Here is a 27,338-nt window from a genome sequence, read left to right on the forward strand (position 1 = left end):
TTCACAGCTGTCTCTATACTTAAGCATTTAAATCCATGTTGCAGGAGGAGGGCTTAGTGATGCGATGGCTTGGGGTTGGTCGCACAGGGCTAAAAGTGCAAGTCTGTACAGCTCAAATTTTTAAAGAACCGAGTTTTGTGCCAGGGTCTGCAACAGAGTCCCATCCCCCCTGGGGGGGCGCGCTTCTGCTGGCCGAGCTCTGGTTTCATCCCACTTAGGAGCCTTGTATATTCTGCATCTGAATATCAAAGACAAATGGCCCAGTTTCTTTCTTCCCCTGCTTCTGCACCGATTCTTGAAGTCTGTGGGAGTTGTAGCTGCTTGGGCCTTTCTGAAAATCCATTTTCCTAAGCGATCGATTGGGCCATTTGCCTGCCCAGTGGGAGAGTCCTTGCAGAGGTTCTGATTTTTCTTTCAGTGGGTGGCTGCGCAGCATTTGTGTAAACCCAATTCCCTTTGCAGGTTCAGTCATGGGTATCTCTTGTCTGTGAATGACGGCGCGTAAATGAGAATGGGCCTAAATATGGATCTTGGGTGTCAGCCTAATTTAGATGCTCAGGTTTGCTGCCTAAATCACTCCTCCGAAGGCCAATAGTTATACAAGTGTGGTTTAGGCAAGAGGATGTGTGGCATGCTAACGACTGGCTCTTCCAGCACCTACTGGCATATAACGCTTGCCTGCCACTGTGCAGCGCATTGTGTGGATGTGCCCCCTTATCACCAGTCAACATGGTTTTTACCAACTAGTTATCAGAGCGTGCCTTCCATCAGGCCTGCTAACTGACCTTGAATTCAAGCCAGTTCAGAAAGAAGTGGACTGAGTAACGGTATAAATAGTCCTACTTCTGCATCCGCACCATCAGGTCTTCCAGTCTTTATCCTTGAGCCGGGGAGAGGTGGGTATGTCGTACAAGCCTTATGGTGGCTCCAGGCACTAGTATCCCTTCCAACTTGTCCAGCCAAAAAGCTGGAACAAAACAGAGACTCCAAAGCAAGGTGTACTAACAATTCATGCAGGAAACTTGCAGTGCTTATATCTCCTTCTGTTGCCTCTAATCCATGTTCTTGATTTCTGATGACTGTGTTCAGCAGCCAAAGTGGCACCTTTTCCATAGTGTCCTCAACAGGGGCTAAAAGGGATGATGATCTTCCACCTGAAGGATGTTTGAGAGGTGGGAGTGGAACAGTCTGCCAGCGGAGGTGGTTCAAGCACCTACATTGAACACCTTCAAGAGTAAATTGGATGCTTATCTTGCTGGGATCCTATGACCCCAGCTGACTTCCTGCCCTTTGGGCAGGGGGCTGGACTCGGTGATCTCCCGAGGTCCCTTCCAGCCCTGATGCCTATGAAATCTCGCTAGACCGTGCCCCCTGCTGGCTGTTTTTTTGCAGCACTCGGGGATGCCATCATATGAGAGCATGATTTCTACATTTCCCTGGGACACTCTGAATTTTAATTAATACCTACAGCCCTCCATGGAGTGATGCATTATCAATTTGCAGCAGGCGAAGCTGAAGCTTGAAGGGGAGAAGTTAAGTTGCCTACTTTCTGAGCAACAAGTCGGTACCAAACCTGAGCTCGCATCTTGAGTATTGCTAAAGACTGCTCGGTTCAGTATCTGATGCGGTGGCAGGGATGCGGAAGTAACTAGTTGGAAGCATAGAGGAGTTCTTGGCTCCTTTCCTCCCCTCCTTGCCCCCCAAAGTGTTTCACACATTTAGAGACTAGGTATGGACCTAAGCAGTGCCCATACCTAACAGTGAGTGGAACCGGTTAATCGTGCGTCCTGATCCTTCTTCCTGTCGGCTCTTCCCTAGTATCTCTGCTAGACGGAGGACCTAGCTACTCCTTTCCATGTGCTGCCTTTTTGCCTGTATGCAATTGTTTTTTCTCTCTCAAGTTTTTTGGGGCAGGGACCATCTCTCTTGTTCTGTTTGCCCAGGCTCTTGTCTATAGGCCACCAGCCAGGACTTCACACTTGTGGCTGTGGCGTGCAGGGCTGCTGTCCTGAAGACCTGGCTAATTTCCATGTGAATGGCACCACCTGTTTTGAGAGTGAGGATGGGACCTCTGTTCGCTGCTGTTTCCAGGCTCACCCGCACTCTTATTTCCAATACGCAGCATCCCCATCACAGCCGGAGGGGCCATACATTCAAGAAACAAGCAAGTTCAGAAAAACAAAGGCCAGCCTGAGGCTTGCCAGAAGCACGTGGCAAGCTGATTTCTTGATGTCTCCTGTCAAGCTCCAGACTAGGATGAAAGCAAGGGGTTGTGTTCAATAAAGCTTTCCTCCCTCAAGTCACCTTGTCCTCTTGAAGTGGATGCTTGTGAATATCACCAGGTCGCCCAAGACCCTGGAAGTCTTCAACGTGTCCAGCCGATACAGGTAAGCTTCCCTATCATGTCCTACCAATGTCTGCTCCTGATTCAGGGATGCAGCTGAGAGGGGAAGTGTCTGTGGCCTGTTTACTCCTTGGTCTCTCCTAAGCTTTTGCTGCTTCAGGTAAAACCAACAGCCCGTCGTGCTCAGTGTCCCATCTCTGATACTGGCCTGTACCAGCTGCTTTAGGTGAAAGGGCAAGAAAGCCCTGAGTAGGCTACTTCAGCTAAAACTCACCCCATGGGAATGTGTTTCCTCATCTCTCACACGTTTTAAAACCCCTACTATGCTTTTGGTCTCAATGTCTTGCAGCACTGAAATCCACTGGTTACTTAAGCATGTTGAATCAATTAAGTCACTGTCATCTCTGTGCCTCCCATGCTGTAAAAGAGGAACAATGATATTATTGACCTCTTTTGTCAAGGATGTGTGAGCTGTACAGATGAGGGGTGCTAGGTAAGAACTCGGGTACTAGTATTATGATAGGAAACATTTGCTATCAGTAGGAAATGCCTGGGAAGTATTTGCTGCAGTAGTTCATAAAGGCTGCCCTCCCTGTTTTGGAGACAGGCAAACCAATTGAGTCATGCCGATCCAGTCGAGATTATAACCCAAGTGAAACTCTCTTTTTAAGCTGTTTGGCAGGCTGCAGAGCTGGGCCACGACAAAAGCCAGTTCCCACGCCAGTGCGGCGTCAAAGCTACCTGGATGATAACGATAATTGGACAAAAAAAATGACCATTTTGGGGCCTTCTTTCTGTCCAGGCCCTAGGCAGCCGCCCGATATGCCCATGCCTGTGTCTGGTCCTGCTCACACTTCTTGCCACTGTTTCTGCATTGCACTTGCCAAAGGTCCTTATTCCCTGCATTCCTTATAGTAACGCCACTTCCAGACCCCTCGTTGGCTTGTCATAACATCCTTCCCTGTAGGGCCCGGTGGGATTTCACAGTTACCTCGACTGCTCTCATCTTCTTCCTGCAAACCTCCTCCACCTAACATGCTTGCCTTTCAGATCTCTCTCATCCCTCTTATTTGCAGCTTCATGCCTTCCAGCATGCTGCCTTCTGCTAGTCTCTGCTGGAGCTTTCTTCCAAGCCTTAACCATTGGACCAGGTCTACGTGACGTAGTTTGGATGGCAGAATGCAAGTTCTTTCAACAACACCGAGCAAACCCACGCTCACAGATGTCACGCGGCTGTGCAAGTGCCCTGCCAGCGTCCCTAGGGCGCCAGAAGTCTCTTGGAAGACTCTTGGGTGGCAGAAGCTGCCTAGTGCCGACGAAACCCAGATGTCCCTTCTAGTCTAAAAGTTCACTTCCCAGAGAAACCCTTCCTCCCTGGGTCCCCTCATAATCATTTCATACTTTCCAGTCCATAACTATTGCCCATTTTCCATCTATATTTATCCCAGTCAGGTCATGCCCTTGTTGAAGTCACTGGGAGATTTGTCATTGACTTCAGTGGCAGCGGGATCCAAGCTAAAACTGTTGAACGTCTTTCTTTCTTTTCTGCTTTCTCTCTCCAAAGCTTCCCATCTCTACAGGGGCGGAGAACTTGGAAACCATCTCAAAGCACAGAAGACCAAGACGGTCCCGAAAATAGCACAATGCTAAACTGAAATCCTCTGCAAAACTCAGCAGCTATAGCATCACCTCAAAATAGGCTCCCTCTCTGGGAAAAGTGCTATAAATATGTGTACAGTAGTTTGCATAATGGAAACCTTCTCCTGTAGGAATGGGAGAGCTCGGGCTCATGTAAAACCTGATCCCTTTTCATACTTATCTTCAGGGTGCATGATGCAGCTAACTGGCCTATTTATAATGGTAGCACTAAAGAATGTAATTGGAGCATGGGTCATTTTAAGGGCACGCTGTATAGAGTTACTAGATTAGCTGACCATCGCAGTGACAATGGAACATATAACTTCTCCCCATCAGGTTTTATCAGATTAATGAGATTAAAATTCTGCTGTGCACACGAGCAGAGTCAGAGCTTGAACTGAGAAGAGGTTAGGATTGCCCTGGTTAAAGTGAGTAAAGCATCATGTCAAGGATGAGACGGCCTTCTAGAAGGCCGACCTACTCGTGTGTGTCTGCTCACCACAAGCTAAACTGGTTCACTTTAGGTGAGTTTTTCAATGGGAGTATGCCTGTACAAAGATAGGGGGGTTTTTTGGTGCGCTGGACATGGCAAAAAAATTAAAATAAAATAATTTCTGATACTTGTCCTGTCTACATTTTCCAGCAAATGGAAAACCCAAGGTGTGTTTTATTTTTATTTCCAAGTTTGGGGGTTTTTTTTTTTTTTTACATTTTAAATTTAAAAAAGAAGAAAATTACAGGTGAATTATGAAAAGAAACATTGTTTGGGGGGAGGGGGGAGGTCATGAGTAGGATTTTTTTTTCTTTTCCTACCTGAAGCAATTTGTTGAAATGAACATGAGTTTGAGATCGTAAAATGTTTTACTCGGCCTGAATAAGTGATTTTTTTTTTGGTGAAAAGGTTAAGCCAAAAATGATGGGAGACCTCCAAGGATCAGAAGACTGGGGCCCATGCTACCATCTGTCAAGGTAGCGGCTCTTGATGATTGTGACTGGATACCAACAAACGCTAGACAGTCTCCACTCTTACAAACTCACTTAACAAGAACAGATGCAAAGGGTGGGATTTTGAAATATTCCTGAACGACTTGTTTAAATCAAACAGAGATTGATGTCTACACTGTTTAGCTGCTCTTGAAAATTGTGGTCAGAGTCGGTAGGAAGCACTAGGGACTCCAGGGAGGAAAAGAGTAGAAGGTTTATTTACTACTACTACTACTACTACTACTACTATTATTCAGCTAAATATTGTGATTAGTTTGTTGTTTTTAACTGGATATGTTAGTCTTTCCTTTCTGTTGTGCAAGTGGTACAGAATGGCCTCTGTGTTTCCACCCTAGAGGTGGCTGCACTGCAGGGGTGGGGAAATATAACTGCTATCTCATGGCTACAGATAGCATTGACTCAGCAGAGATCTCTGACAAGGAGGATTTGGGAGAATGAAGGAAAAAAAATCCATAGGAGGATGAATTGTGGCCTGTTCAGCCTGTCCCGAATTGCTGTGCGTTCTGTACTGCGTGGTGGGTAAGTGCCGCCGCTGCCGTCTTCCCCTGGATGGAATATCAGACCTGCTTATCTGGATTATCCCTGGCTCAGGGGCTGCAAAGCTTTCTCCTCCTGCAATGATTTGTGTTTCAGTTTGGTGCAGCAGAGGAGGATCGTGTTCCAAAGGTGTTAACATTAGAGAGTTGTTCGGCTGCCTGCGTGCAACGAGGTAGCGGTGATGGAGTTCGTGGAGTGACCTCCCTGCCCTCCTTGATCCGTCGCTGTCAGCAGACGGGAGGCTCCACGTGACATGGGACGGAGAGCTGGGATCAGGAGAGTCTCTGGTGCTCGGGGAAGGGCGGTAGAGTCTGGCAGTTAACCAAGGGCACGGGGGAGAGGCTCCTGCAGCAGAGCAGCTCTGACGGCCCACCTGGAACCAGGCAGGTAGCCGGGGAGAGAAGCAGTATAGGCAGGCAAAGAGACAAAGTATGAGAGAAGAGCAGAATTAGGGGCTAGCAAGGAAAATAAAAGGGAGTGTACAAAAGAAGAGACCTGCAGAAGCAAGTGACAAATGAAAGGAAAAAGAAGCAGAGTGAACAGCGTCCAAAAGAAGGAGCAAGTCTCTGGGGTCTCTCTCCCACTTGGTTGAATTGGAAGGGATGGACCGGCCTGGCTGGCTGTTTGGAGAGCAGAAATTAGGATCAGATAAGCAATGAGTACGTTCTTATGTCAAGACTTTTGTTTAGAGAATGAGGATCTGAGGAAGGAGCTATTCTGGACGCAGGCCTGAGTTATTTTGGTAGCATCATACAGGGACCTGAAGTGACTACCCGGACCAGCAAAAACCAGGTCGTTCTCCATCTTCCTCAATGTTTCGTCCTCTTTCCCAGTGGAGACATGTCCACGTCACAAAATAAACACCGTCGCAACTGGCACTGGCCACTGCTGTGTTGATGACGGGCTTCAGAGCCTCGATCCTTCTCCCACCTCAAGAGGAGTTTCCTCCAAGTCTGAGGCCAGACACGGCGGCAGCTTTTCCCTGATGCTTCCTAAGCTAATCAAATACCTTGAGACACCAGAGCTGCTGATTTGCACTTGGTATTACTCAGAAGTCAGACAATTTACTGTTGGGAGCTGTTCCTCTCTCCAGTCTTTCTGAGTTTAAGTCCAGTGTCTCCTCCAACATTATGGAGGATTATCCAGTTTGATGTCTCTTTCCTCCCCATTACTTAAATGTTACATGCCTGATTCAGCGTTGGGTTGCTTTCCTACACTCGCTGGGTGCGTCTACACGAGATGGTACGTCGCTGGGTAAAAACCGTGGTGCCACAGCTATGTTGCTGTAGCAACATGCTCCTCCGGTATAGTGCGTTGCTACGGCGATGTAGCGGCTAAAAACAACAGTGCACCGCGCAGACGGCGCAGTCTGGGCTGTTAGCGCGCTGTCATTTAGCATTTCCAAAAGGAGATACGAACGGCAGTGTAGTAACAACGGCGCGGTAGGGTCACATGTAGATGCGCCCACTGTGTCTTGCATCTGTAATGGCTGAAAAGAAGGGCAGTGAGAGCAGGGTTGGGTTTGGACCAATGTAGCTAACGTAACATGGCGCATTGTTCTCCTGCAGTAATTGGTAAAGGTCTATGAGCCGTTGTTCAAATGCATGTCCTTTGACTACAGTAGTAAATCCTCAGGTCACTTGGTTCAAATCACTAAAGAGAGCTTCCGCGGTATTTCATTTCGTACTAAAAACAGTAGTTAGCATGCAGATAACGAGCTCATTAAAAACAAGGTAGACTGGGGGGTTGCTGTGAGTTTTCTCAAGAGTCCTGGAAAGTAATTCCACCAGCTTCTTTTGAGGTCACAACATCTGAATATAATCTGGATGACACAGAGTGCAATAGCTGATTTTGTCTGCCCTGTACTGCTGATCAGCTTGGTGGGAATGTGCATTTGTCCTTCCTGGCATGTGTTACTTACTGAAAAGTCTCTGTGACTCGAGCTGATAGTGTATGGCGTGAGTCATTTTGGACATGCCTGCTGCTTCCACCATGTGCTACATGTCTGGCAACTTACGTGTGTCACTTGTTTGAATGTTTAAGAAATAATCTGTTCCTCTGACATTAGTGAGACATCCTGCTTTTCACTGAATAGAAACATATTTTTCTAATTGGTTACGTGCATTTATTTTTAGCTGTTTTGTTCCATAATGGATTTATGTGATTCTAGATATTTGTAGACATGAGTAATGTACAGTAATCGCCACTGCCAACTCAGCAGTCACGGCACCAGGCAATACTGTCACCACTATACTTTCTTTTATGGTACCTTCTGTAGTATCTTCTCACTCATATCTCTTCAGATAACTCAACTCATTGATCTGCCTCAATATATCCCATGTGGACAAGCCCTGTATGAAGCTGTCTGATTACTAAAGTACGCTCTTGTGCTTTGCTGCTGTTTAACTTCACATGTAACACATACAAACGTGCCTTTCGTTCTCGGCTGATCTATTAAGAGAGGCAGCGCTCTTCAATGGGCTACTGCTAGGCCACACATGGTAGCAGCTGCACCTGCGTGACTCTGAAATAATTAGACTAGAAGTACTGTACAGTTAGTTTACTCTGATTTTATCATTTGCTTTGCTGGAGTGAGGAAGGATCCTGGGTGCCCTGGAAGCAGAACAACCATCATGAAAGTGGATACAAGACTCCTAAAGACTTCTAATTATCTTCCTAGATTTACCAGATCTTGCTGTGTAGGGTTGGAATTGTACTTAGGTTAGTCTCTCTCTGCCTTTTCCCTCACTGCCAATGGAGATCACACCACTTACCTAACAATCCAGAGAGGAGGAGGGATATTGTGTTGATAATGTTTGTTAAGTGCTTCTGAGACCCTCAAATGAAAGGTGTTCGAAAAGGCAAAAAATAAAGGTAGACAAGGTTCTTCGGGTAAATCTGATATCTTTTATTAGATCAACTCAAATCGTTGGAAAAGTTCTTCTTTGCAAGCTTTCGGGTACAACATCCTTCTTCAGGCCTGAAGAAGTTCCTATAGGAATAGTTGGAAAAATTCTTCTTTGCAAGCTTTCGGGTACAACCATCCTTCTTCAGGCCTGAAGAAGGATGGTTGTACCCGAAAGCTTGCAAAGAAGTTTTCCAACTATTTGAGTTGATCTAATAAAAGATATCAGATTTACCCAAAGAACCTTCTCGGCCTATGTCCTTAGACTAACAGGGCTACAACCAACACCCCTGAAAAAATTATGGTAGTATGGATTATTGCCCATCCAAAAAAAAAGGAACTAAAAAGATCTTGTAAGTATGGTGTCCAACATGGAGACATCCATGTGGTATTATCCTTTACCCTTGAAAGAGGCAGGGGATATGGGCAGTGGCACAGCCAGCTTCCTGGGAGAGAATTACTGCGGTAATTTCTAACAAGATCAAGGACAAAAAGGTTGGCAGTATCATAAAATATAGGAATAGAAAGCTAGGACTGAGAGAGAGCTCTGAGTGCAGTCCTGTGTTATTGCCAACAACCATGCTATATCATCCTTCCAGAAATGCATCTAGGCTCATCTTAACAGCTGGTAGGTTTTTGTTCTCACTACTCCTTTTGAAAGACTGTTCCAGAACCTCACTTCTCTGATGGGTTAGAAACCTTCTTCTGATTTCCATCCATATTCCTGGCCAGTTTATATCCATTTGTCCTTGTGCCAACATTGCTTTTAGCTAAAATAGTTCCTTTTCCTCTCTGGTGTTTACCTTTCTGACATATTTATAGGCAGGAATCAAATCCCCTCTCAGCTAGAATGAACATGCCACGTTCTTTGAGTCTCCTTTTACATGATAGACTCTCCATTCACCTGATCATCCTAACACTGCTCTGCACCTGTTCCAATTCCAATTAATCTTTTTTTTTTTTTTTTTTTTAGCATTGGTGGCCAGCACTTTATACAGTATTCCTAATGAAGTCTCACTTAGGGAAGTATTGATTGTACAAACTTATTTTCCTATTTCTACTGATCCATCTTAGGAAGTCGCATCAGTCTTTCATTCTCATGGCACTGGTGGCTTTTAGTCATTTCAACAACTGACTAGTTCATCCAGGTCTTTCTGCCCTCCCTGCCCCCAGCCATTTCTAACTTATAAGCTCCTAGCTGACATCAAAATCATACTAGCCACTAAATGAATGACCTTGCAGTTTACACTGTTGAAGCTGATCACTTCTCTGTTCCTCCAGTCCTCAAGGTCTTCCAACTCTCCTTCTCTAATATTGTGATCCTCCTTAGGGCTTATATTTCCAACTTTTGAATTATCAGGACATTTCATTAGAACACTTCTACTTTTTGTGCCCAGATCATTAATGGCAGGCTGTAATAAGAGCAATCCTAAGACTTGAAAACTCTCTGGATAATATCTTTTCAGCCTAGTGGTTGGTTCCCTTTCAGCACCACACATTGTTATCACCTCCTTAGTCAGTTCCTGGCTACTTGTTACAATTTTTGTACTAACCTCCACCTTCCACATTTTAAGTAATCCCCATTTTCTGCATCTTTTGGCACCATATAAAGTGCTAAATTGAAGTCCAGATATATGAAATCTTCTGCGTTTCTTTCCCTAGAAAATCACTTATCAACAAAATATATCAGGTTAGTCTGGCATAATCTACCCTTGGTAAAGCTAAGTTATATTTTATCCCATTTTCTCTTTACCACCATGCCTTTAATTATTCTTTCCTTCAAAACTTGGTCTATATCTTATATATTATGGTGGTCACACATGCAGGCTTTGCAGCTGCCTGGATCACTTTTGCCCTTCTTAAATATACCATACATGCATCTGCTATTCTATAGCTACATGGTACTACTCACAATGTGATCAATCTATTACAAATCCTTGCTGCCCGAACTAGAATTTCATATACCAGTTCCTTCAGAAGTCTGGGGCGGAAATTATCTAGTCCCCCTGACCTGAGTACATTATACTCTGAGTTTTGCTTCCAGTCCAGGTACGGTAATTCCTAAATCCCTGCTCTCATTCCCATTAGCCATCCAATCTTTGTTCCCATGTTCACCATTGTCCTTTATTGAAAACTGAGCCTTACCACAATACTGTGAATGGATGTGATCAGTTTAATCTTTTGTAAAATAGAGAAAATGATATTTAATACATGTTTTGCAGTTTCACAGACGTTTAGGGCTGGAAGAGACCCCGTGAGATCATTGGGTCCAACCCCCCTGCTTTGAGCCGGAAAGACTGCTGGGGTCAAATAACCCCAGCGAGGTGTATGTCCAGTCCCCTTCTGAAGATCTCCAAGTAGGTGCCTGCGCCACTCCCCGCTGGGAGTCTATTCCACGGTCTGGTCACACGAACCAGAAAAGTTTTTTCCTTATATCCAATCTGAAAGGTGGCAGAACTCCATTGATCCTAGTTAGCTTCTCTACTAGTTCCCCTTTCAAGGTCTTGTTATGGCTTACACTTGAATTCATGTGATAGTCTTTAGCTCCCTCTAACGTTTATCTAACAGAGCACAGAGATACCTCTCCGCCAAAGATTCCTGCCCAGAACAGCCCGTCTCTCCACCCTTCTGTGAAATATGAAACATCATAACCAGAAGGAAATATGATTCTACATCCTGCTTACCGCCAGACAATTGCGAGGTAAAAAGATGTTTCCAACTTTTCTCTGAGCCTAATCTGCAGAAAATGAACTGTCCTAAACAGGAGACTTTACCACACCTTCCACTTTCCTGTGAAATATGAATTTTCATTTCTACCTAGGAGAACGTTTACAGTCTTTGCACTCTCCTACGCCTGATGAAGGGTGCCTGTGCCCGAAAGCTTGCAAATAAGGAATTTTTTTTGCAAATATCTAGCTGGTCTAATGAAAGATATCAGCTCTGCCACAAGTTTTGATTCCTTTTGCCTCTAGACCAACACGGCTACAACCTGGACACCTGCTGCATGGCAGATCTTCTGCATGGAGCATTCGGAGCGATAATGCTGTTGCTTTATAAGTTGTTAGCTGCATCATGCAGAGTGGAGATTTATTTTTGTGGCAAACGGTACATAAAAGCAACACACCCAGCCACGTGTCTTGGGCAAATAGTAAAGAAAGAAAGCGTGCAAGGGTTTAAAGCAGGGGTGGGCAAAATGCGGCCCATGGGCCGAGGCCCCAAAATTTAGAAAATTAATATTTATCTGCCCCGGCTGCCTGTCATGTGGCCCCCAGTGGCTTGCTGAAACTCAGTAAGCAGCCCTCCACCCGAAATAATTGCCCGCCCCTGGTTTAAAGCATATTTCAGTTCTTAGTTCTATCAGTTGATTATTAGTAGAAGAAAGATTATGTTTTAAATAAAAACAATACCCCTTTAAAACAAGGCTGCTTTTCAGTCACACTCAGAGATTATTAAGGCAGAAGGGATCATCTGCTGTGAAGTCCAGTACAATCCAGACTGCTGGGATAAAAAGATGTGGGAAACATCCCACTACCTCCTTTGGCCGTGTTCGGCATAGGGCCTGGTATGGTGGGTGTGGGTCTGAGAGTGCCTAGCAGATCGATTCCTGTACACAGGATAGGCAGGGGATGAAGCGTGAGCAGAAGACCTAGCTGATCAGCATTTAGGCAGTTCTGAACATGCCCAGAAACAGACATGTAAGTGCTTCGGGAACTTCACAGGTGGAAATTTAGGGCTCGTCTCCACTATTGTGGAAGTGGGTCTTGAACACCTTAGTCTGTGGGCATGATCCAAGTCAGCCATACATCACCGAGGCTGCCTTGGACTTGTCCCTCTGAGACTTGTGTCTGATTGGGGGGGGGGGTACGCTTGGAGCCTCCCTAGCGAACTTCTGGATTTGAAGTGTGCCTGCAGACTTGGCTGTGTGGGGCATGCTCACACCCCGATGATCTCCCGAAGTCCCTTCCAGCCCTAATGTCTATGAAATCTATGAAACCCCGCGGGGCCCACACCTCCTGCTGCTCTGTTAGAGGCAAACCCTTAGATGCTTAGGGCAAAAGCCAAATTGACTACATAGGACTTGTCTTCACTATGGAGGTTGCACATCCTGCCCAGGGGCTATCACATAAAAGGTGGCTGGCATCACCTTCACCCCCTCTGGCTGCGTATTCCAGCAGGCGTGACCGTGACTGCTGTGCTTCATGCTGAACATGATGCTGTCACATGTGTTAGGTTTATTCAGAACATGCCTCGTACTACTTCACCTCCTCTCTGAATTGCAAACGGAGCTCATGTGGGAGTTTGGCACTTAACTGCTTAGACTGGGGCACTTCTGCACATGTGAGGCATAAGATCAGACCCCTGGGGATCATTTTAGGACAAATGTAGATGCCAGATGAATGTAGGTGCTTAAGGAGTTTTGTGACTGCTGAAACGGAGCTGCTGTTGTGACTTGGTGCCTGAATTTTACTTAAATTCTACTCAGACCCTTGTTTACCAATCTCCTTAGATGTCTCTGGGGCTAGGAGGCTGCTATATGTGAGTTTTGAAAATTGATATTTTGCCCTTAAATGTTTACAGTGGCAGCTAGGCAGCACATAAGTGCAGAGCTGATCCTTTCATAGGTGTTACTGTGGGTCCTGGAACCGCTAACTTTGATCGCATGAACAGTGCCACTTAAAAACTAGGACTAAACATATAAAGAACCGGATGTTTTTGTAGCCAGGCATTCGGGAGCATCCATCTGCGTATGCCACATGTTTTTTGTTCAGTGTCAGTATATATCACAGCAGGATTAAACAGCTACTCCTAAATGGCATCAAACCACTTTAACCTTGTTGGACATTCATGCCATTGCTGGACTTAAGATTGACTGGTCTTTTAGACATCAAAACTTTAAAAATGAATGTGAACAGAAAATGGTGGAACAAGAAATCATCTGCAGACTGGATTGCTTTAAATTGAGACTATAGAGTTTTATCCCTTTACCTGGATTAGTTTTTATAGGCCCTATTTTCCTCTGTGGGTTAACTCTTTTGGCTTTCCCTGTCCTACTCACCTTGCCTTTCTCAGAAGTGCCCCTACTTTTTCCTCCCCACTTCCCTACCCTTTGTATTCAAATCACTGCTTTTGTTTAGCAGCTCTGTTTTCTGCAGTCCCTGAGTCATAGATTCATAGATTTTAGGGTCTGAAAGGACCTATTAGATCATCAAGTCCAACCCCCTGCCCTGGGCAGGAAAGAAATGACGCTGTCACAGTATTCCTTAGCAATAGCTGCTTGTAGTGATGTCTGTCTGAAACTCCTAAGCCACACAGTTTTTGCAGCTTTGGGCCAATACAAATGCCATGTCAGGATGTATTAGGCAAATGATAATGAAAGCCTTAGGGAAACAGTACAGGAAGATAATACATCCCTGGGGGCTGAGCAGTTTCTGAACCAGTGGAAGCAGGGATCGAACACTGGCTCTCTAATGCATGGGCGTACACATCTGAGGGTAGAATAGGTAAGAGAGGTGAGCAGGGAACATTGATCACATCTCAGTGAATAATAAACCACCCTGCTTTAACAGTTTGGCCGCTGAATTCAGACCCATGCAACTGTCTTGTCTCCTAATGAATTTCTCCACCCATCCTCTGCCTTTCAGATTCATCCTGACCTTCAAGCCACTTTTTACCTTGCAATAACAGCTGGCTCCAAGATAAAAATCTGTTGTTATCTGCCAGTCAGTGCCCACAGCCTCCTGTTATCCCACAGGGCAGCAAGGAGCGAGCTTGCTAACATTCGTACTGGGAAGTTTGAGGGCCACAGTGAGATAGCAGCAGCATGTGATTAGGGAGGTACCAGGCTGGTGTGAAATACCCTTTTTCCTACAACAGCTGTGAAGCTTGGAAAACTGGTTGGTGGGGGGACAGGGTTTTCCAAAATGATCACTGAAACTGGCTTGCATTGGCATAGAGGTGTAGTTAGGTGTGTTAGTGTGCAGTCAAGGAGCAGGCAAGATAGATTTGCACCTTATAAACTAAACAAAGTAGAAGTAAATGTATGTTATCACAGGCTTTGGTGAGCTGAAACATTTGTTGAAGTGAACTTGAACTCCTGAAAGCTTGTGTATGTGTTCTCTCTATGGGTCCTGCCACTTGTTCAACTTAAGCTGGATAGAAGCCAGCTAGAGTTGTTACACATTTTCAAGCACTAACTGGTTGGCTCTTTTTGTACCTGGATGGGCAAGTGATGATAACTTTGCAAGTGATGCTGGTCTATATGTATTGCACCATTGACCAGTTAATTGCATGATAACTACTGTACATCTGTGGCCTGTCTAAATTTAGTGCACAACTAGTCAGTCAGTAGTGTAATATCTGTATATGTAAAGTGTAGCAGGGTCCTACAGGTACACAATCATCCACCTGAAGGCTCTGCTGTGCTTTGCATGCCATAATCCCTTACCAGTGCTGGATCAGAGGCCACATATGCAGTTCCCAGCAGAGGGCAGAGTAGAGTTGCACCTTAGAGGCTAAGCAAGCTAGATATCTAGATAGGTATGTGTGGGCATCTATATCTATACTACACATCTACTTTGGTTATATATAGTAGATCCAGAGATACCTAGTGAGATAACATATACTACACGTATAGAGCTACATTGGTCTCCAAGGTGCAACTCTACCCTGCTTTCTACTTGCAGCTGCACAGGTGAATCCTGACCGGCCCTGGTAGGTGATGCCCAGGTGCAAAGCCGCTCCTCAGAGGTGAGGGACTGCCAGCAGAAGGCAAGCTGAGGCACTGCCTGTGCCCACCGGTCTCTCAACCTGGTCCCTCCCCACAGGCCCCCACACCCCTCCAGGCCTCTGCCCTGCCAGCACCCCAGGGCCCTGTCTCCCTTGCAGTGACCTGCACCCATGTTCTCCCCCCATGCAGCCTTGCCAGCTCTTAAATATGAATCATTGTATTGGAAGCTCAAAATTCTTGTATTTGCTCAAATACTATCATACACTGAACCCCCCCCCATGCAAATAAATAAGTATGCACATAAATCTTATTTACTTGATATTGCTCACTTTAATGCTGCAGTGAGTGAGTGAGACCTGGGTCATCCAAATGGAAGCATATCTTTGTTTTAAGGCAAGCCGCCATAAGAAAATGCTGATGATTCTCAGTGCCAGGCAGGGGAAATACTATGAACACCACAATGGTTTTCTTACTGGCAGGGGAAAACCATGAATGTGGCACGGGGGTAGTACCTTCACTGAGGCAAGGCATAGTTAGCCTCCCACTTTCACTTCCAGTGGGAAGATCTTGGCTGCACACCAACTTTATGGAAACAGGAGACTCCTCCCTAGCTTGTTTCTGCAGCCATATGGCTGAGGGCAAGCAAAACTCAGGGCATCCGAACCCACGGCCTCCGGGCTCAGGCCTGCATGTAGGACACCAGCCAAAGGATTTGGAAACATCTGAAGGCGTGGGTGGAGGATGCTTGCTAGGAGCAAGGCCACGCATGGTTCCTGAATGACTCGCGTGGATTTGGAATTGATTTGGCCAACTTGACTTGAGGCATGAAAAAAATTCCTGAAAAAGGGGACTCTCAGTGCCAGGGCTGGATTAACCCTTTAGTAGGCCCCCGGCAAGCAAGCTCGTGGGCCCCCAGCTGAAGATGAACTTCCTGTGTTACTTTTTTTCACTTAATTGTAATATGTAAAATAAGCACAACTGAGCCCTTCCTCGCTTAGGGCAATAGGAACATGCCTAGTTCGCCTACACGCTACTCCGGCCCTGCTCAGAGCCACTGGGGTTGGGCATCCGCTGCGTCAATGCGCGGCCTTAAAAACATCCTATGAAACGATCACAAGTTATCTTCCTCTCCAAACTTTTGGCCGCACGCACCCTTCTTGAAACGGTCTTTTTTTGCAAGCTTTTGGCCGCATGCGCAGGTGTCCTTGTTCAAACTAGCTTTCTCTGCAAACTTTTGGCCACAGGCCCTGTTCTTCCAAGTGATTTTTTTTTTGTGCGAGCTTTTGGCCACCTGTGCCCATCTTCCAGCCATCTTTCTCGCTCCCCACGTGCTCCCTCGGCCTCCGGGGCACCGAAAGGCGGTCCTTTACCCCGTCTTTCAATTTCCCTGAGCCCGAAAGCTGTGCGAGTTTTTTATTTTTTTTAAAGGCAGTTAGGCTCATCAGGAGCGGCGGAGTCGTGCGTGTCTTTTTGTCTCTGCCAAACACGTCCCTCAAAAAAATTTTTTTTTTAAATGAACATTTTCGGCGCTCGGAGCCTGCGCGCTGCAGGGGCGCGACCCCGCCACCATCCCGCCTGAGGGGAGCCCGCCGCTCCCGTCGTGCCCCGCGCGCCGCGGCCCCGCCCCCCGGCCGGCGGCCCCGCCCCCATGCGCCGCTGCTGCCCGGCGCTGTGCGCGCGCTGCCCCCCCGCCCCACAGGGGGCGCCCCCCAGCCCCGTGCGGCCGCCGCTGCTGCTGGTGCTGGTGCTGCTGCCGCCCCGCCCCCCCCCCGCCCCGCGCGCGCCTGCGCCTGCTGCGCACAAGATGGCGGCCGGTGGGAGCGGCGCGGGCCCCGGGGGCCTGTCGTCCTCCTGCCCGCAGCCGCCGCCGCCCCCGCCGGGCAACGGCGCCGCCGCCGCCCCGGGCCCCCCCGCGTCGCCGCCGGGCCTCACCTACAACCAGTGCGGCGCCGTCAACCCGGCGGCGGGGGGCGCGGGCGCGGGCCCGGCGGGGGCGGCGGCGGCGGCGCTGTGCGGGGCGGGTGCGCTGCAGCGGGAGCCCGTGTACAACTGGCAGGCCACCAAGCCCACGGTGCAGGAGCGCTTCGCCTTCCTCTTCAACAACGAGGTGCTCAGCGACGTGCACTTCCTGGTGGGCAAGGGCCGCGGCTCGCAGCGCATCCCGGCCCACAGGTGCGCGCCCTCCCGCCCGCCCAGCCGGGACCCCCGGGGTGGGGGCAGGGCCCCGTACTGGGGAGGATGCACAGCCCTGTGCTGAGGCGGGGAGGGACACCCTGAGTAGGGAGCGGCCAGGGGGAGGCCCCCTGTTAGAGGGGGGGAGCAGGGGGCAGAGCCCCATGTGGGGAGGGAGCCTCCTGCTGAGAGGGCAGGGGGGCCATGTTTGTGGGGCCAGGGAGAGAGCCCCATGTCGGAGGGGGGGAGCAGGGGCCACAGCCCCATGTGGGGGGCAGAGCCCTGTGCTGAGAGAGAACGGGGTGCGCAGGGGCAGAGCCCCATGTCAGTGAGGGGGAGCGGGGGCAGAGCCCCATGTTGTGAGGAGGGAGCCCCATGTTGAGAGAGGATGGGGGGGCAGGGGGAGAGCCCTGTGCTGAAGGCGGGGCAGGAGGTGGGGAGTTGGGGGCTCCTTGCGCTGAAGCATCATCGCTCGCTCGTGCTGCTTTTTCTGCCTTGTGCGGACTGCCGACATGCTGCGGGGTGAAGGGGAAGTGGGGCATGCTGCAGGGCGAGGCCTCGCAGGCTGGAGTGGGTCCCCTGGTTTGCTGCCCTGGCACTCTTCTGCTCACTTTTTGCTTTTGTTTTCCCTGTTTTCATGCCTCTGGCTTAGCTGTCAGGTTACGCCTCCCAGGTTGTACCTGTGGGTAGGAGATGCATTGTCTTCCTGGAGACCTGGCCACATGTGCAGAACTTCGAAGATGGAGGTTTAGCCTCCTGTGGTATGAAAATCTCTGAGATGCGGTGGCAACACGCTGGTGCTCTAGCAGAGCTGAAATGCTAACATGGTGCCCCTTAAACTCTTTTGGCTCACAGGGCTCTTAAGTTTTTAATACTGGTGTGTACCCCTGCATTTCCAAGTGATAGAGAATTGAAAATGAAAAGCAAGTAGTATTTGGTCCCTGCAGATGTGAGGTCACCTCTACAGCAACTGAAGGAGAAAGATTGTAGACTTATTTTCTTCCTCCCTCTAGTTCCCACGTACCAATTAACATTTCCCTTTCCCTTGTTCTGTTTTCTCGTTCCTCTCTCTGAGTGATTCTCAGCTGGGGTGATATGGCATCCAGGGGTGCCTTGAGATCCTTTTGAGGGTGCAGCGGGTTGCCGTGCAGTGTTAGCCCTGTTAGGTGTACAGACGTGTTTTTCAAGATAAAGGCAGGGATTTCAAATGGGAATCCAGAGTGTTCAAAAATATGCTGACCTGTTGTGGTGTTTTGGTGTTCCTTGCAGAATAATCGCTCTATTCTTCTGTAGTCAAAGCACAAATGAAAATTAAGAGTCAGTATGTTCCAAGGGATGCCTGTCATGTAAAAAGGTTGAGAACTGCTGTTCAAGACCAGTGGTTTTCAATCTTTTTTCGTTTGTGGACCCCTTTGGAATTTCTGAGTGGAGGTGTGGGCCCCTTTGAATTGTACGTGTGGGTATTCACAGACTTTTGATTGATCACAGTCATCTTCCGCAGACCCCTTAGACATAGTCCACAGACCCTCAAGGGTCCACGGACCACAGGTTGAAAACCACTGCTGTAGATGTTTATCATTTACCATAGCTTCACAAGCACTACATTAAGACCATGGCAGTCTCACTGTGAAGTGTAAATCAAGCTTCAACAGGTTTGAGCAAGGACTGCTTAGGTCTAATGTGCAAAACGAGATAAGGCCACATTTTAACAGCAATGTAAATTTGTTTCAGAGTTAATGCTTCTGGTTTAAACGCTCTTGGAGATGTTGGGGACTTGTTAAATACTTGACCTTAGACAGCAGTATGGCACTCTGGTTACACTTGAGCTGTAGAATGGGTCTAACTGTTGCAGTTTTCTACCTTTGAGGAAAAGGAAAAGAAAAAATATTGTTGACGAGAGAGCCATCTTGTTTTGATCAGCCTACAGAAATACAGCAAATTAAATAGTTGGTGGATTATACTTTGAAGCAGATTTTATTTTTATATGCACATATGTACATACGTACATATTTTCTTCTAGCATTAATGTGTTAACCTGTATCTTCTGTGAGCAATGAAAACCGAGTGTTGGCTAACATGTAAAATATTTAAGTTGGTCTCTATTTTCCTTTTTTTTTCGTTTTAAAGAAAGGAAATAGCAATGATTTTTCTCTGACGTGGAGCTTGAGCTATTTCTAAAAACTAGCTAAGGCAGCGTGGGATGTACAACTAGACAGTCTGAACCTAGGAAAGAAATAATATTTTCAACTGGATATGAAACAGTTTAGACAGCTACTGTAGTGATACTTACTCTGTTCAGCCTTAAGAAATTGTAGTTCCCAAACTGCGTGTCCCTGAAGAGTGTGAAATTGCCTTTTTTCCAATAATACTCCATTTGGTTAATTTGATACCATGCTGATTCTTGTGGCAACTCCTTTTAAATATAGGGGTGCATTGTTGGACATCATTTGCCATCTGCTGTTTTGGGGGACATCTGATAAGTTTCTTTCAAATCAGTGCCCCTTATATGACTGGCTGTGCCCCTTACATGACAGTGACCATAGCAGCCAGGGATCCAGTGAATTTTTAGGATAAAAAGTTTTAAGTGGTGATTTACCAAGGCATTCTCACTTGGAACATTTTATCATATTCCTTTATCTAAAATATGCATGTAATTATCTTGACTAAAAACTTTTTTGTCAAGTACATTGGCTTCTAGTTTCCCATTTTAACCAAACTACTTCTATGGTATTAGGAAAATAGGAGGACTTTTGTATTGCAGAGTTAAGTGCCCTTACAAATGAGCTTGAAAACACTGGTGATATTTGAGTTGATCACATTCCTGTTCTGCAGTTCTGAATGCACTGCTAACCAGGCAGTGGCAAGTGGGGAGGGGCACTCAGCCAGGAGTAGGTTGTAAGTAACTTTTTAAAACCATTTTCTTGTTTTTGAAATCCACACGATGCTTTCTGGTTCATGGAGAGCATACCAGAATGCATTATACTATGACGCAACGTGTGTACATTTTGTAGATTGTATTCAGACTTCTGGTTCTCTGATAACTGCATTCTGGGATATTTTAGTAATTCATGAAGCACTGAGCGGGTTTCAGAAAAAAAGTTCTTTTAAGGAATACTTTGTTTCTGCAGCAGCCTGACTAGTAGATGGCATTCAGCATTCAAATTGAATTAATTTGTTTTATGGTTGATTGATTTGTTTGGAACAGAGCCTCACAGCTGGGCTAGTTGTTTGTTGGTTTTTGTTTGTTTTTTTTTTAAAAAAAACCCCTCTACCGGGGTGTTAAAGATGTACTGAATATTTAACAGTTTGAGATTGCAGAAGAAAAGACCCTTGAATCTATTAATCTATAAACAAAGCCACGTTTGAAAAGTTAATACGGTAGGGCAGTACCCTAATGCAGTGATTCTCAACTTTTGTGGACTTGAGGCATCCCTTGGAAAATGCCAGCTCTTAGTTTTTGAAGCTGTGAATTCCTGTTTAAAATGTCTGGATTTATCTTGTGAATCCTGCTGCAAATCTAACAGTGCTGGCACCCTGCAGCACCCTTGGAAGGATCTCAAGGCACCCCAGTATACTGGATCACTCTGGTTGAGAATCTCATCCCCAGTACAAAACATCCTCAAAGCTGGTGCCAGCAGGGACACTGAATCTCTGTGTATTGTTTTTCTGAAACAAGCATTTTGCTGGGTAAATTGGGAGGTTTCAGTGAAGTCGCTGTGATATGTTTCTAGTTTTGTCTTCATGGCACTTCTGGGAGTACAAAGCCGCCAGCTGCCTGCCTGGTACAGTTAAGAATTTGCCAGTGATTCATACTTGAGGAGTTTCTGTTGTAGGCTTAGAAACAAAACTCTGATCGAAAATGGTTGCTAAAAGTAAAGCTTCATCTAGATTGTAAAGGCAGCTTTTGGCAAACATACAGCTATATTGCTTTGTTGCGGGTAGTCTTTGTAAAAATCTGAGTGACAGAGGAAGATAGTGCAAGTTTAAATCTGCATCACTTTGTACAGTAGAATGAATGAGGCAGGGGAATAGTGTGAAGTGATGTAATATTCCTAGTTCTCAAAGGGTTTTTGTCATTTGTGATGCTTCAGTTTGTTGGGAATCAAGGCCCGTTGTGCTTACTGAGCAGGACAAAAGGCAACAAGAGATAACCGTTGAGTACAAGGGAAAAAGACTAGTTTGTACAGTTGTAGAGGAGCTTAAAGTATTACAGAAGCTTTGTGGAAATTAATAAGTTAATTTGGGTTCTGGTGAAAATGAATGTAACCCTCAATTCAGACCGGTTGATGTGCTGCATTCTTAAAAATCCGACTCTTGTCTCCCAACTTCTGTTTCTCTTCATATTTTACTACTGAAAAGTCTTGGCTGTTATCATTCACTTCCTAAATGCCTTCTTACTGCTTCTGTTGCTTAGTTACTGAATTCCTACATTAGCTCACTCTGTTTTGGCTACCATCTTTGTATGCAATGCATTGTGTAAAAATAACCCCATGACTTCACTGTGCTAGAGGGATGTCATGATCCTGACAGATAAGGACTTAGGGATATTTTTCCCTTATGTGAACACATTATTTCATTGAATTTAGAAGTAAGAAAGACCCGCTGGATCATCCAGCACATCTTCCTACCCAAGCAGTCTTATTCTCTGCAGTTAACTTATCTCATGCTTTGTCTACTTGATGTTCAAGGAACATCAACTCAAACAACTCTCTTAAAAATAGAGTTAAAAATAGTCTTAGTGCTGCCCTTGTCCTTGAGTTCCTCTGTAAATCTGGTTTATTCCTCCTTTCTCATTTTCAAAAATCTGTCAGGCAGCCATCGGGAAAAGACCCGTTCCAACAGGGAAATTTGACTGTGCAGGGAAAACTGTGTAAATGAATATATGCATTAGAGCAATCTCTTGCTTTTCCTAGGTATCTCTATAGTCATCTTCAATTTTACTGGTAAAAATAGATGAGTGTGAAGTATAATGCTTAGGTTGTTGACATCCTTCAAATTACCATGATTTTTCAAAAGTTTTTTAAGTAATGCTTTGGGGTGCTTGTAGTATACAATCCGGTGGGTTACCATCAGTCTTGGCACTTTAAACTAGTCCACTGGGTGAAAGGCAAGCAGAAATTGTGAAAAGTTAGGTTTAAAACTCTTATCCTTTGCCAGTTGCTTATTTCCATACCAGTAGAGGGGGTACACACATCTCGGGCTGTTAACTTGGACCACTCCAGTGCAGATCTGTATTATTTTTACTAACAAACAAGGCATTTATTTGTAACTCGCCTATCCCATGAAATTACCTCCTTTATGTAAATAAGGGATTTTATTTAATTTAGCATTTATGGCATCACAGAAGAGTTCCTTGATTTTGTTCTTGTCTGTTCTAGAAGTACCTAATCAAAAAAACTTTCTTTGATGCAGTTTTCCTTGTATACTGCTCTGTAGGCTTTTGGAGTGATTAGAATGGTGGGTAATAGTTGGAAAAACAGTGGAGCAACCAAATCAGTCTTCCGCCTGCCTTTAAAAGGAGGAATCTTTAATGATTGTGTCCTTGGCTATCTGAGACATGATCTTACCTGCCTTGATTTAAAAAAAGAATGTTTTGCAGACTTGAATAGAAATCTCTTCAGATAAGACTTTAGCTGAATTTGCTGAAAGAAGCATTCTTCGTATTGCTGTTAGGCAAATCTTCTAGAAGCTACTGAATGGAAAAATAAGACTTCTTCAGTGATGGCATAAGATGCCCATCTTGCCCATCTTTTGCCTCCTGCCATACAAGAAACTCCTGTAGCTCTTGAAACTTCTGGTCTCTTGTGTAGTCTGGGCTGACGGCTTCTCCTTTCTAGACATGCTTCAAGTTCAGATACGTGAGAGATTCACCTAGAATCAGTTCCTGAATTGATCATAAAGGGACCAATCGTCACAACAGTGCCTGTGGATTGCCACCAAGCTTTTTGGTTGAAAGCTGATCTTTAAGGGTTTTCTCTGCTTGAATTTTCAAGGTAATTAAGCTATCTATAGAAGCCTCCTTTTTTGCTGGATGCAAGCTTGTCTAAATTGATATGGTAATGTTTACAGCACAATAGCTTTGATATATACGTGTTTACCAATGAACCGAATCACCTTCTTATTTTTAAATATATGTAGTAACTAAGAAAAGGTTGGAAGACTTGCAGTTATTTAGTTTAGAGAAGACTGAGGGAGACTTTGATAATGATCTTCAGATACAAAATGGATTGCTATAACAAGGGTGACTTCAATTGCACTGTGTCCATGGATGTTGGATGAAGTAGTAATGGGCTTAAATTTGATTAAAGGAGAATTAGGTTAGATATTAAGAAGAGCTTCCAACTCTGAGGGTGGTTAATCTGTTTCAGTGCTTATTTAGAGAGCTTGAAAACCTGTTGGAAGCTTCATTGCTAGTGAGATGCACATTCTTTGTGGTGCAGTTCAGCAAGGGGTTGGACCTGCCTTGAGCAAGAGGGTGGGCTGGTGACTCGTTGAGGCTTCTTCCAGACCTGTTTTTCTACGATTCTGTCAGAGCTTTTCAACAGGGGTGGTTGCTTTCTTTACATGAGAACTCTGAAGAAGTTTCTATACCACTTTTATTATTTTGAGCAACACTATAACCTGATTCTGTAGGGCGGAGAATGACTTTCTTTTCAATTCCCATATCAACTTATGGCAATGTATACCAGCGTTAGATGTGCCCACTATCGCCCTTTGTATTTTTAAGTTTAAATTGTACTCATCTTCCAGGCTTAGTGTCTAACTGTGGCCAGAAGTAGAAAATGAGACTGAAATGTTTCTAAGAGAGTCATGCAAAGGATTTTTTTTTTCTCTTAGACCTTCATGGTGCTTAGCCAGTGGTCCCCATTTCTGAACACTTTGGGAGGTTTGTGTACAACACTGGGGAGATGAAAGTACTTCAGCACTTGGAGCTGGATACTCAGACCACTATTGATGAAAGCTGCATGTTTGAGTTTTAGTTCTGCTGTAGCTAAAGTACTTTTGATGGCACATTGCTGGCGGGGAAGTAGAGACAGGGCGGAAAACTTCTTCACATACCAGCAGGTTTTTGGGAACTATTTGGTATTCGAGTACAGGAGCCTGGATACCCGTCTTCTGTTCCCATCTTGTTCAGTTCAGTGCCTGCAGGGACTGGGCTTAGATAAATTTTGTATCCCATTGTCTCAGTCTGTAAAATGGGCACAATGCAGTGAACTAGCTTATGGAGCAGATCATGAGACTCTTATGTACCTGAGACCTTTTAAATGAAAAACCTTATGCAAATATTGCAAAAAAATAAATACATGTGTTTGCGCATAAGTTATTCAGCATTTGGCTTGACAAGAGCCTTCGTGATTTCTTGATTTCTGACTCATGATTGTATACTGGGCTGAAAGGAGAAGAACTTCCAAATGGCAACTTTTGGCGGTCTTCGCAGTAAAGAGAAACAGGGATTTGATGGGTTCCTTCTGAGCATACTATACAACAAGGACGTTCCCTTGAGATGGTTCTGGGGGGCAGAAATGGGGATTTTTTGGGAAGCTGAATGTAGTTTAACGTAAGGTTTTTTTGTTTTGTTTTGTTTTGTTTTTTCCTCCCATGTTAGGTTTGTGTTGGCTGTAGGCAGTGCAGTCTTCGATGCAATGTTTAATGGTGGAATGGCCACGACTTCTACAGAGATTGAGCTGCCTGATGTGGAGCCTGCAGCCTTCCTAGCTTTACTAAAGTAAGCCTCTTTTAATGTACAGTTTCACTTTTATAACTGGATAGAGATTATCGTGGACAAAAATATTTCCAATATCATTGAACCTTTTCAGGGTGGATTGATTTAAATTACTGAGAGCACTTCTGAACACCTCTTTAATCAACATTTCCATTTGTACTTCAATTAATTTGATCTAAAGAAAGCTGCAATCTTGTTGGTTGATGTAACCATCAAAACACTTAGATTTACAGTTGGGTAGAACTTTAATGTTAGATTAATTATAGCATATACTCCTATAGCATACATTTCCATATGTTAGTACATGTTTCTAGCATGTGAACCTAAATCATAAGCAAAAAGTTACCTAGTAAATAAGCAGTTGCTACTAGTTTTTTTTTTTTTTTTTTTTTTTTCCTTGTGCTTTGGGTTAAACTGCTGCCTTGGAAAGGTAACTAATGTAATCCTGATGGGACGCATGATTGTGTCTCTTGGAGTCTGGCAATCACAATGCTTCTGATTTACCTGGCATCTAGTGCCCAGTTGTATAGCCCCTTTGATCCCGTAGGATTAATCCCTTAATACAGTACATTACATGTTGTGCCTTGTTTATAAACCTTGACCTCAAAAACTTAAATGTTTTTTCTCTTCCCCACCCTCACACCCAACATGCAGTCTGCAGTACAGTTTTAGCTAAAGTCTCTTGGGTTTAGCATACTTTTTATTTAAATGTTTTGAGAGATCAAAATAAGTTAAGGCCCCATAATGAAACCAAGCTAAACTAGCATACCCTCCCTGTGCCAGTGTAGGCACAGTGATGTAGTGTATTATTCCTGAATCATGCTGGAGTAAGCACCATTGTACCAGTATAACTCAACAGTAAGACCTTTATTATTTTTTTATTATCCGTATAATGTAATGCCTTTACTTGCAAAGGTTAAATTGTACTAAGCTGTGTTTAGTCTAGTTCTGTTTCAAGAGCAGCTTTGAGGTGGATTCTGGTGCTCTTAGGAAGGAGTGGGAAAAACAAGTAGGCTGTTTAGTGGCTTAAGTTGCAGACGCTTAAAGTTCAGTTATGGATTGGATGAAAATCTGTTTGCCAAATGAAAATGGGCTAACCTGTTTGGAGGGAGAATTTATCAGCTGGTAGATAGTGGTGTAGTTCATTTGACATAAAATGTTCCAGTTACACAAGCTGAAGCCGTGTTCTAAGCCTCTGAACCTGAGCATTTAGGCAGTGGGAGAAGTTTCTCCCCAGATCAGTTGGGACCGTTTGGGTCCGTTTGCAGGTAAAACTTGGTTCTTTAGACATTCTGGGCTTTAGGAAAATGCCCTACTGAATGATTCTCTTCACAAACCCTAAAATACACAATGGCAATCTTAAATATGCGGTGAACTGCCAGGTCTTGCAATCTGACTCCTGAAGTTATGACCCAGTTTTAATGGCTCCCAAGACTTCATTGTTGATGTGCTTCCAGGTCCTTAGTTGTCAGGAACGGTATGTATAGCTTTGACATGCATCATTTTTTGCTTTTTTTCCCCCAGAAAAAGTGCTTCTGCCATTAACTGAGACAATTTAGGAACCAGAGCTTTAAAGGTTAAAAATTATTTCCCTAGAATGGAGGGGGCTGGAAGTTTTCAGGAAGCTGTTTTAACTGACTCATCTTATATTAGATGCAACCAAGGGGCATTTGCTGATCATGTCTAAAAGAGTGAGATTTTTAGTGTGGCTGCTAAGAGGACAAAATGGTCTTTGCTTAGAGGACAAAAAAATCATAGAAATATTCACCCTTTTGGTTAATATCAGTTAGGTGACTAAAAGAAAATTAGGCTTTAACAATTTGACTTAGATTAAGAGTGTCGAGCTCAAATAAGCTGGTGGGCTGTATCCGGACTGCAGTGCTTCTTGATGTTCCTGCTAGAGCCACTCTGTGTTGGTGTGGCCAGCACACCCAGGAGCTAATGCCGTCTGTCATAGAATCATAGAAAATTAGGGTTGGCAGGGACCTCAGGAGGTCATCTAGCCCAACCCCTTGCTCAAAGCAGGGCCAGCCCCAACTAGGTAATTCCAGCCAAGGCTTTGTGTAGTTGGGTCTTAAAAATCTCCAAGGATGGAGATTCCACCACCTCTCTGGGTAACCTGTTCCAGTGCTTTACTACCCTCCTAGTGAGCAAGTGTTTCCTAATGTCTAACCTAAACTTCCCTTGCTGCAACTTGAGACCGTTGCTCCTTGTTTTGTCATCTGCCATCAGTGAGAACAGTCCAGCTCCATCCTCTGGAACCACCCTTTGCCTCACTGCTCCTTAT

General features: G+C 45.1%; 1 protein-coding gene and 1 long non-coding RNA gene across 5 annotated transcripts in view; one reads left to right on the plus strand and one right to left on the minus strand.

Moving 5' to 3' along the window:
* LOC149853294 (uncharacterized) overlaps positions 1 to 17,213 on the minus strand; it is a 22,495-nt gene extending 5,282 nt beyond the window's left edge. Inside the window, exon 1 of the long non-coding RNA XR_016439124.1 lies at positions 17,089 to 17,213. This is a non-coding gene — a long non-coding RNA (uncharacterized LOC149853294). The remainder of the gene's footprint in view (positions 1 to 17,088) is intronic.
* Positions 16,893 to 27,338, plus strand: part of BTBD2 (BTB domain containing 2) — a 31,545-nt gene continuing 21,099 nt past the window's right edge. The window contains exons 1-2 of one of the 4 annotated variants that reach the window (XM_090027082.1): positions 16,899 to 17,328; positions 24,935 to 25,054. In XM_090027082.1, coding sequence (XP_089883208.1) covers positions 16,961 to 17,328; positions 24,935 to 25,054 — 488 coding nt within the window. In that variant the 5' untranslated portion in view covers positions 16,899 to 16,960. Of the gene's footprint in view, positions 17,329 to 24,934; positions 25,055 to 27,338 lie in introns of all 4 variants that reach the window. The other 3 variants (XM_090027084.1, XM_090027081.1, XM_090027083.1) reach the window with 3 other exon arrangements.

The sequence above is a fragment of the Crocodylus siamensis genome, chromosome 14, assembly GCF_052110815.1.
Source record: "Crocodylus siamensis isolate JL-2025a chromosome 14, ASM5211081v1, whole genome shotgun sequence".
In the NCBI taxonomy this organism is placed as follows: domain Eukaryota; kingdom Metazoa; phylum Chordata; order Crocodylia; family Crocodylidae; genus Crocodylus; species Crocodylus siamensis.